Here is an 11,269-nt window from a genome sequence, read left to right on the forward strand (position 1 = left end):
GTCATAAATACACTATTGTAGCAGCACTGTGAACTTCTGGCCATACGTTTACATTAAAATTCGAACACAGAGTTGTCAGGATTGCATAATATAATCAGTAGAAAACCACTTTGCTTGTTTTCTATACTGTGTGGTATTGAGCATAGAGGACAGAGATGAAAAGATTCAATATTTGACTGCTGAAAGAATGTCTTTCCTTTCTTTCTTTATTTTTGACAGATAATAGATCACTAAATGGGGTCATTCTACTGAGTATCTTATTATTAATAATATATTAACACTAAAATAACACTGGTACAGCAAAATTTTTCATTTACAGAATTGCTTTCCTATACGAATAAACGGAGTCCATGTTGTAAATGAACCAGCAATTTTTGGTCTGGTATTTTCACTATTCAAGAGCTTCCTTAATGAACGTATGCAGAAAAGGGTAAGTTTCCAAATACTATTACATACTTTTACAATGTATTAAAATTTAATTTACATATAAGTTAACATGATGCATTCACATTTTATTAATGCACTTTGCTTCCTCCTTTTTGATACTCCCATATGTCAGATGTCTTGTAGGCTCCTAATAAACACACAGTTGGGTGTCTATAGCTTTAAAAATAAACTCCAGACCAACAATATTATTACTTAAGATAAAAGGCGCAAAAGACACACTTAAAAGAAGGTTATAATTAGGCAAGCCTTTGGAACCAGTGACTCCTTCTTCAGACAGAAGGGTTGAAGGGGTAGGAAGAGTGGTGAAGCAAAAGGACTGGAGAGGTCTAGGAAAAGGTGCAGATTTCAGGAAAGTCACCCAGAACTGCGGCTCAGGAGAGACTTACCAAATGGGATGAGAAGAAAAGACTGATCATTGGGGACTGCACTGGAAGAGATCTGAAAACCCGAGAGTTTGAAGCTGGAAGACGGGGTTATATGCAAGACAGAGATTACTGCTTAAAAATTATGCATGAGTTAATAATAGTGAATAGCTAAGTGCATTGTACATAACACAGGTGGGAGGGAACAGAAAATAGACAGGTAAGAAAATGAAAGATGTAGAAAACTGTGAAGAAATTACTGTAAATTAAGGCAAGGTGGGTGGAAAGAACCAAGGATGTGTTGCAGCACTAGTTCTTACTTGTGGCGCTGCAGCAGGATATTTCGTGTTGCCAGTATACACCCATTGCCTATGCCCATTCATTCTAACTGTAATTTGGTGGTAGTCATGCCAATATAAAAGGCTGAGCAGTGTTTACATAACAGCTGGTATACAACATGTGTCATTTCACAGGTGGCTGTCCCTTAGAAATTATATGTTTTGTCAGCTACAGGGCTGGTATAGGTGGTGGTAGCAGTGTGCATTGGGCAGTTCTTGCAGCAGGGATGATCACAGGAATAGGAGCCATACTTTAGGGAGATGGGTGCAGGAACAGCATAGGGTCTGAGAAGAATATTGCGGAGATGGTGAGGCTGACCTGTTAAAGTTCCTGGAATCTCTGAGCACCTTCTCCCAAATAAATTTCACATGGTCCTATTCTGAATCCAGTACCTCTTTTCTTGATGTTGGTCTCATCCTTACCAAAGGCCAGCTACACACTTCTGTTCACATTAAAGCTACTAACAAACAACAGTACTTAATTTTTGACAGTTGCCGTCCTTTGCATGTCGAATGTTCCCTCCGGTACAGCCCTGGCATTTGAGGCAAACATATTTGTTCAGATGCAGACTCTTTACAGCAGTACACCACCATTCTCACCTCAGCCTTTACTGAACGTAGTTACCCCACCAGCCTACTTAAAAAGCATATTTGCCGGGCCATCACATCCAGTCCTGGTACTGCTGATCCCCCAAAGAAACAACTTCAGAGTGCACCATTGGTCACTACTCAGTCATGTCTGTCACCACCATTATTTTACTTACCTTTCTCATTTAATTAACAAGTGGAGCGCATTCTCAAAAAATATCCCTGCTGCAGAGACAGGCTCCCTTTCTTATTTCATTATTGTTTCATTATGTAATAAATAAACGCCTGCTCTGCTTATTTAATGCCCAATTTACTCTACTGAAAAACACTCCACAGTAACAGATCCTTATGCTAAGGCAAATTTAACTTTCATTACTGACCAGACAAAATTATCACTCAGAAAAACCTATCTTGTGCTTGCCTGAGGTTGGTGAGATGTTGGGTATTTTAAGGATTAAGGATTGATATTAGGACTTGGAAATTTTGGGATTTTTCTCATTGACTTAATCGTCGAAGATTATTATAGCGCGTTTGTGCTTATCACAGGACATGTCATGCTGACCTAAGCAATGGATGTGGTTATTTCTAGATCTGGAAGAGTTCTCATAGAAAGTCCTTGCCAGATCTTGGAATCTTTCTTTGAGGAGGGGGATTTCGGCAGCGGCGTGCAGATTGTTGGTGGGGAATCCCACGGGTAGATGCAGTGCCCTCCTGAGGGCGCGGTTTTGCAGCCTCTGGAGTTTGTCCAGATGCTGCTTTGCTGCGTATCCCCAGACAGGGCACAAATACTCCATTGCTGGCCATATAAGGGCTTGATTGACATTTACTCCTACAGAGCAGGGAAGGCTCTGTTGTGTTGAGGACTGGGTATAGGATGGGCATTCTGGCACAGACCTTCCTGTGGATGTCATCTATGTGGGGTTTCCACCTTAGTCTTGAGTCCAGGGTTCCGCCTAGATACTTGGTGGATCTGCACCACGGGAGTCAGGATCCATATCGGTGGAGGTGAAAGTGGGGACGTTGAGGGGGTTCACGTCTCCCAAGTCTCCAGGTGATCAGCATAGACCGTGTCTTTTCAGGGTTGATGATGATGCGCCAGCGACTGGCCCAGGTTTCTGTGTTATCTAAAACCATTTGTAGCCTATGAATGACCAGGTCCTTACTCGCATTATGAGTGTAAAGGGCTGTGTCGTCAGCATACTGTGTGGTGCGCACCAGGGGGGCTGTGGGAGTGTCCGCAGTTACAGATTGTACAAAATGGGCCCCAGACCAATCCCTGTGGCATCCCAGCATGAATATGGCTTTTGGTGGAGATGACTGTTTCTACCTTGACAGAGAAAGTTTTGTTTGTGAGATAGCTTTGGACTAACCTGACTATGCTCGGAATCCGAATTGTAAACCCAGCAGAAGTCGCTCATTGGTGATGTGGTCTCATATGGGAATAAGCAGGAGGCACTCACAGATCTTGCTGAGAGGTGGCAAGAGGCTAAACGGCCTGTAGTGCTGTGGGAATAAAGGCCATTTTTGTGGTTGTCCTCTTGATTCATCATCTGCTGCACATTGTAATTCTCTCAGCGAAGCGTCTTGTTTACCTCCGGTCAGCTGTATCCACCTCCATGCTGATTGGCTGCTCCGGTGCTCAGTGGCTGCTTCCATAGAAACTGGTCACTGATGAGCTGCTGTCCCACTGTGGCCATGAAAACCCTGTGCGACTGGCTGGTGCTCCATTACACTGTAAACCGCTGTAAAATTTACTGCTCAAAATTCGCGAGTCCTTGTTTATTGTGGTTACGTACAATACTCCTCACCTGCCAGGACACCGCATGTGGCAGTTCCACCTGCTTTACCTCTTCGTTTGTTGATTGTTGTCTTCAGTGTCAACATTGTGCATTACTACATTTGCTGAAAAGATGGACTGTGGATTCAGACACTGATTACTGCAAATTATGTAGCTGGCAGACACATAGTTGTGTTTCATAGTACTTTAGTTTCACTGTTCACAACCTCTCAGTAATACACAGTTATATGTCCAGTGCACTATTGTTTAACTTACGATAAGCCTCATTAATAGTTCGCATGCGAAACTCCACATATTGCTACAGTAGTTTACTGTTGAACATCTCCGAGCAGTAAAGACATAACCACAAAGTCCACAGTTCTTGAATAATAATCAGGTGCATATGAAGCTGCCATTGACATTGGTTTTTACACATGACTTAATTGTTTAACACTTGTTTCACAGTTAAATTGAAGCATTGTAGCAATACGAGAGAAGGAAAGTTGCTACTCACTATATAGCGGAGATGCTGAGTCGCGATAGGCACAATAAAAAGATTCACACAATCATAGCTTTCAGCCATTAAGGCCTTTGTCAGCAGTACACACACACACACACACACACACACACACATACACACACAAGCGCAACTTGCGCAGACGTCTGCAGTCTCAGAGAGCTGGTTGTTTTAATAACCAGCACAGGTTTCTTATCTGAAACTTGGCCCTGGACCAAAAATTGGGCCCTTATATGTTATCACAATAATAGGTGCTGAAACTACACATTGTTCAAAGTTAAAATTACAGAAACTACAGTTAAAACTAAACTAATTAAAATAACTGAGTTCATCGAAAAACTGGTTCTTTTTAACAGTTTCTTGTACTACAAGAGTTAGGCCAAATTATTTGTTTAAATCATGAAATTAACAAATATAGTTGCACAAACAATACTTTTGACCAAACTGTTAATTACTTTTGAATTAATTCAGGGCTGATTTTTCTAGCATGTTTCCGAATAGAGTCAAATAGATGCTTTAAGATTGCTAGTATCTCACCTTCCAAATGTTTAAAATTATTACAGAATGTATATTTGTTTACATGTCAACAATAGAATATAAGTCATGAAACAATTACTGTTTTCACCCTATAATGAAAGATACTAACAAGGAATAGTCAAAACAATTTAGAAAATCAATTACATACACAAAACTAATCACAAAATTAGATCTGGAGTTATTTACTTTAAAACTAAGGGCCAATCTTTCTATTTTATGGAAGTGCAGATTATATTCATGTATGTTAATGATAATCAGTTAAAAGTAACAAAACGAATTTAAGCAGGCAGATGGCAAAACAAGAGGGGAATTAAAATTATGCAAGCTTGCTTCGTCACAAATGATTTTAACTGACTGGAGTAAATTGAAATTTGATTGCATAGTTTAAATCTTCATTCATATGAGAAATCATTATCTGACGAGTGGTGTTCTCAAGAAAAGTCGGGTCCCAGTTGGATAGGCATAAAAAATGACTGATTTTCACCAGGTGTTCCACCAGCATTAGCCACTGGGGGCTGAAGTGCAGTTCTAAATATTTTATTAAATGACTGAATGAGTTTGAATGGTACAGCCATCTCCTGTTTAACTGTAACTTTGACAATGCCCAGAAGCACTAGTTTTATTGCATATAGTCTTGCGATCTTGTATCTTTGATGAGATCACGTTTGTATTTTTTGCTGCACCCATAAGAATAAACCTGACACACTACTTCAGATAATTAATATTATCATTTGGAACACATTTATTCTTGACTAAACTGGGCAGCCTAGCATGCACAGTCAAGGATATAGATAACTGAAAAAAAAAAACCAAACAAATATCACATCAGCAGTCATAGAGTTAGTGCCAACCTTTGAGTTTTTACATAACACTTCTTCATCTCTGTCCAATCTGAGCCTATGATTGTCTGATGAAGTTGACAGCAGGGCATTACACCCTGATCTCTCATCTTTTTCTTTTTTCTTAATGTAGCTGTTCTAAGTTTTATCAGTTGTGTAGAGAGGATAGTGATCTTCTGAAAACTCTTCTGTTTCTTTGACTTTTATTCTTCGTTTATAAATTAACTCCTAGTACTCAATCCTCTTGTCAGGTTTATGGACTTCGATTGCACTTGTTGGCCCTTGCTGCTTTGTTTAAGACTGAGCTTTTTTTGGGACTCTGTCATGCAGTTCCCCTTCATTGAGTCTTTAAATATGTCATTTCCTTCTCTCATGGTCTGCCATATTCCCAACAGATGTGAATACCTTTACTTCTGTCTTACCAATATTACTCTTTGATCAGTGGTATGTACTGAACTTACTGTCAGGAATAGCAGTTACAATAGAATAAAATTTCATTTTTAAATATGATAATACATTTCTGGCAATTTTGTTGCTCACTGGGCCATAAAACTCAAGACATCAGCTTCCACAGGAAATCATTTTCAATTAATAGTAGAGCTAACATTGTAAGCTGTTCTTGAGGGTATGAAGTGCATACAAAGTTTTTTATCTTTTTCATAACTGAAAGGCTTCTCTTGGCTGAGGTACTGGATGCAAGAGTAGTCTAAATAAGTTCAAAGAGGTTTATAATTTCATAGCATGCAGTCTGGAGCCCATTTGACAGCAAATTCAAGAAATTACCAACATTTTCATGATGCATTTTTCTTAAACAAGAAAAAACAACTGTGTAAAAAAAATTCTAGTAGTTTATTCCAAAGATTGTTGCCAAAATGACAGAAGTATTATTCATATGACATTTAATTACCTGTTAATGTGTATGATGGCCATGAATTAGTTTTTCCCATATTCTCACAAGTCCATTACGTTTAATTTTCAGCAGTTCTTCAAATTCATTAATTTTATCATACATTAGCTAACGTCATAAATTCCAGACTGAAATATATCAAATAATGTGTCAGTGAAAGGGAAACAGTCTGCAAAAGTATGTTGAATGAAACTGAAATGAATTCTTGCATCATGATTTCAAATCCATGCACAGTAGTATAGGCTTTTCATGAAACAAATGACTGCAGTTTAAGGTTCTCACACACAGAATGCAAAACTCCACCACGTAGCTGACACTTTAGACAGTCATTTCTTTACTTCCTCATCTACACTGAAGCACCGAAGAACTGGCATGCGTATTCAAATACAGAGATATGGAAACAAGCAGAATACAGTGCTCTGGTTGGCTATGCCTATATAAGACAAAAAGTGTCTGACACAGTTGTTAGATCAGGTACTGCTGCTACAATGGCAGGTTATCACGATTTAAGTGAGTCTGAATGTGCTGTTATAGTCAATGTGCAAGTGATGGGACACAGCACCTCTGAGGTTGTGATCAAGCGGAGATTTTCCTGTATGACCATTTCACGAGTGTACCATGAATATCAGGAATCTGGTAAAAAAGCTAATCTCAGATATTGCTGCAGCTGGAAAAAGATTCTACAAGAATGGGACCAACAATAACTGAGGAGAATCATTCAACATGACAGAAGAGCAACCCTGCTGCAAATTGCAATGCTGGACCATCAACAAGTGTCAGTAGAGAACCATTCAATGAAACATCATCGATATGGGATATCCGTTCCGAAAGCCATCTTGTGTACCCCTGATGATTGCACAACACAAAGCTTTACACCTTTCCTGGGCCTGTCAACACTGACATTGGACTGTTGATGACTGGAAACATGCTGCCTGATCAGAAGAGTCTCATTTCAAATTGTATCGTGGGGATGGACATCTACAGGTATGGAGACAACCTCATGATTCCATGGACCCTGCATGTCAGCAGGGGACTCTTCAAGTTGGTGAAGGTTCTGTAATGGTGTAGGGCTTGTGCAGTTGGAGTGATATGAGACCCCTGAATCATCTAGATACGACTCTGACAGGTGACACGTATGTAGGCATCCTGTCTGATCACTTGCATCCGTCCTGCCCATTGTGCATTCTGACAGACTTGGCAATTCCAGCAGGGCAATGCGACACCCCATATGTCCGTAATTGCTACAGAGTAACTCCAGGAACACTCTTCTGAGTTTAAACACTTCTGCTGGACACCATACTCCCCATACATGAACATTATTGAACATATCGGGGATGCCTTGCAGTGTGCTGTTCAGAAGAGATCTCCACCCTCTCATACTCTATGGATTTATGAACAGTGCTGCTGGATTAATGGAGTCTGTTCCCTCCAGCACTACTTCAGACATTAGTCGAGTCCATGCCATGCCGTGTTGCAGCACTTATGATTGCCCGCAGGTGCCCTATACGATATTAGGGAGGTGTGCCAGTTCCTTTGGCTCTTCAGTGTAGAACCCAGTTCTTTTTGTTTACTTGCAAAGAAAGGTAGGTAGACCAGTGGAAGAGAGGAAAAAAAAAATCTGCATCCTTTGATCTTTGGCACAGCTTGCAATAGCACTGAATTCAGTGAAATGATGAATGACCATTGGACTAGAAACATGTTTATCACTCTTGACTGCAATCCATTGAAATGACCATCCATTTGCATTTCCATCAAAACTCTGAGCTCTTTCATGAATTTTATAAACCTTTAATTTACTTGACTAACAGCTATGACAGCTAGCATCAAGAAGTTCTGCAAGAAATTGTACATATCAGTTACATTACCCAGAATAAATTAGACAAAATTCATTATTCTCCTTTGTTATTTTATTCATGAATGTGTTTGAAATAGATGCTGTCAAGCCATTTCCTATTAGAGTTAATGCTCCTGTAAACACAGAAGAACCTATTGAATGAAATTTTAGCTTTTTGTCACATTCACTGAGAAGATGTATGAGTTCAGAATGATTGCATATTTCAGCTTTAAAGTATTAGGCATCCTGATAACAACTTGTTGCTTTTGTGTAGATGCATAATGAACTGTGATATGGATTTATAGTTGTGATGTGTGATTCAGTTATAGGTCTACCCAGTTGTATTATTTTCTTCTTGTCTCTGAAACTACTGGCTACAAAGTTGTGCAGCAGAGTCCAGCATTCCCTCTGGTGCTGCCCTGCTCCAACTTTCACAATTTTGCTGCTCAGCAGTGTGATAAGCAATGGACTTGGTTGATTACCTTCCTACCAATAGCAGTGTACATGTGCAATGTGTATTAGAAACTGTTAGGTCTGTTTATGGTATTGAGATAATACAAAATTGTATACCACATGCATAAATAGTTTTTTTTTTACAAACAATGAACACATTTTCTGCAGCAGTTGAAAAGAAATTATTATGTTTAGTAGTTATAACCTTATACTAACGCCCGCAGTCAATTCACCGTGGGAGCTGGTGGCTGGAGGAAGCAGGTAACCATCCTCCACAGAGCTTTGTTCCCAGTTGTACAACCCATTCAGGGACATCAGACCTTACCCAAACTGTAACTTGTAGTGAGCACAATCTTACAAATTTTGGTGAGACTCATGAAAAATTGACAGTGCTAATCTAAAAGTCTGCCAGCCTATGTAAGGAATGCTTTTAAACTTCATTGTTTCCATTAGTTTCACCATTGTTTCCAGTTTATGCTGTGTAAGCAGTGCTTACTTCACATCCATTGGATACATACCACTGGCCTTAATATTTCTCTGTGCTGAATTATTTCTTCTAATAATGATTACTCTCAGTTCTCTTTCTGACACCACTTTCCTTTTGAACCTCTTTCTTCAAACATAAATTGATAATTTCTTTAGTCAATTTACACACAGTCAGTACCCTCTGACATCTCACACAAATTTGCACTAATTATTTAACTCAGAACTCAGAATATTTCTTCAGGTATCCACAATATTCTATATTTCATATGATTGCCACAGCGTCAACGTTTATTATTATTACATTACTGCATCTTCTGTTTACTCATATCAGGGTGTGTGCCCAGACTTGTGGCTCAGGACAGTAGTCAGAGTCTACAGATTGCTACACTGAATGAATGTTCAGGTGACGTGAAGTGAAATTTTAGATTTTATGATAACTGATTTGGAAAGAAATCATTTTAGGGCAAAGTTCAAACTAAAAACCCATAATGCAATGTTTAAGGATTGTTATCTAGTTGTATAACAATTTACTACACAAATGAAAATTTAGTGACTTGAGGAGATTAAAAAAAGGAAAAGAATTTTCATTTGGAACTTCCGTTTTTAAACTACTCTCCCTTTTTATTGAGATTAGTTTGTACTTTATGCCATGTAATACTCTAAATGTTGTGGCATGGGCCCTTTCAAGTTGCAGACCCCTAGGTTTCATCTTGGATTATCTACGCATAAAAGCAACCCTGTTGTAGCCACAGACTTGAGAGTTTCTAATTCATTCCCCAATAAATGAAATTGTCAGAATCCCATATTCTAACAGATTGCCTCTTTTTCTCTTCATTATTCTTATATTATGATCTGAGTCAAATACTTTGATTGCTTTGCATCTAGTTGACAAAAACCTTTTTTTTCTGAAAGTTTTATCAATCCTAATAACCACCACAGAATAGTTTCTGCAAGTGGTTCACTCCATAACTTTCTCATAGAGCTGTTTATAAAATCATGTTACATGACTGGTTGAGGTAGGAGCGTGAAGCTACAGCACTCCACCCACTGCAACTGTCAGGGATCTTCTTGTACTGGGTCAGCTATTATATTTTTTATTTGCAAAAGAGACTATCTTTAAACAAAAGTTAGCCATATCAAAAAGATACATGTGATTACTTGTTAGTTTGAAATATTTTCTGTTTAGCTGTTCTTACATGGACATGACATGGAATCACTACATAGCCACATAACTCCTGACTGGTTGCCCCCTGACCTGGGAGGCTCTGGAAAAGAAACAGATCTAAATGAGTGGCTTTCCTATGTTCTCAGTCAACCTGTGGTATTAGGTGAGTGTTCACAGTGAAACATTATGATTTTACTATCATGAAGAAGTTACTGTTTCTTACATGTGAGTTTATTTCTCTCTTTCTAGGGCTGAAGAAAGTTGGTTACGTTTTTGAAGATGATCTGATTATTTAGAAGAAGACAGATAACTTGAAAAAAGCATCACTGTCATAGTTATATGCATTTTCTGTATTGAGTAAAATATTTTTGTACAGTAAAAGAAATTGGACTGGTTTTAGAATGTTTGTACAAGATAGCTAAAGCTTTGTGTATAATATAGTTTTGTATCTAGAATAGTGTATTTTCTCCCAATGCCTATATTGGAGAAAATACTGTAGTGTTGTTGCTCATTTTATATGTCAACTGCTATCATTTTTATCCTCCTACTTCAGTAATTAGGAAGTTGTGAACTTATATAGAAACACCCAATATTCTGTTTGTTGTGACCTGTATGTACTCGAGTTCTAAGTACATTACAGTTGTTTGGCAATAAAATACTGCGGAGATCCATCTTAAAGAGTCAAGGGTGGGTATGTATTTAACACCACCATCAAAATTGTTATTTTACAAAGCACTTTTTGCTGACCGAGGTTACTAAATTATGATAATTATGTTACACTATAGAGAGAAGTCATTTAGAGTCCTGGAGGTGGAAGCATTTCAGAAATCACATTCTGCCATGTAATCTTACCCTAACATACACCACCATTAAAATTCTCTGTCTTTGTACAAATTTGGAAAGCTTCAAGAGGTATAAGATATACAAAAGAAAAACATTTTACTTATCTTCACTATTTTGTGGTTGTCGTTGTTGGCTCCAGGTCTTGTCTAGGGGTACATACTTGAGGCTGTAATTTT

General features: G+C 38.5%; 1 protein-coding gene across 1 annotated transcript in view; it reads left to right on the forward strand.

Moving 5' to 3' along the window:
- The window catches only part of LOC124593813 (alpha-tocopherol transfer protein-like), a 211,744-nt gene extending 200,809 nt beyond the window's left edge, over positions 1–10,935 (forward strand). Inside the window, exons 4-6 of the mRNA XM_047132161.1 lie at positions 320–430; positions 10,272–10,413; positions 10,500–10,935. Of these exons, the coding sequence (XP_046988117.1) occupies positions 320–430; positions 10,272–10,413; positions 10,500–10,546 (300 nt within the window). The 3' untranslated portion in view covers positions 10,547–10,935. The remainder of the gene's footprint in view (positions 1–319; positions 431–10,271; positions 10,414–10,499) is intronic.
- The last annotated feature ends 334 nt before the right edge of the window (positions 10,936–11,269 follow it).

Source organism: Schistocerca americana, chromosome 2, assembly GCF_021461395.2.
Source record: "Schistocerca americana isolate TAMUIC-IGC-003095 chromosome 2, iqSchAmer2.1, whole genome shotgun sequence".
Lineage (NCBI taxonomy): Eukaryota > Metazoa > Arthropoda > Insecta > Orthoptera > Acrididae > Schistocerca > Schistocerca americana.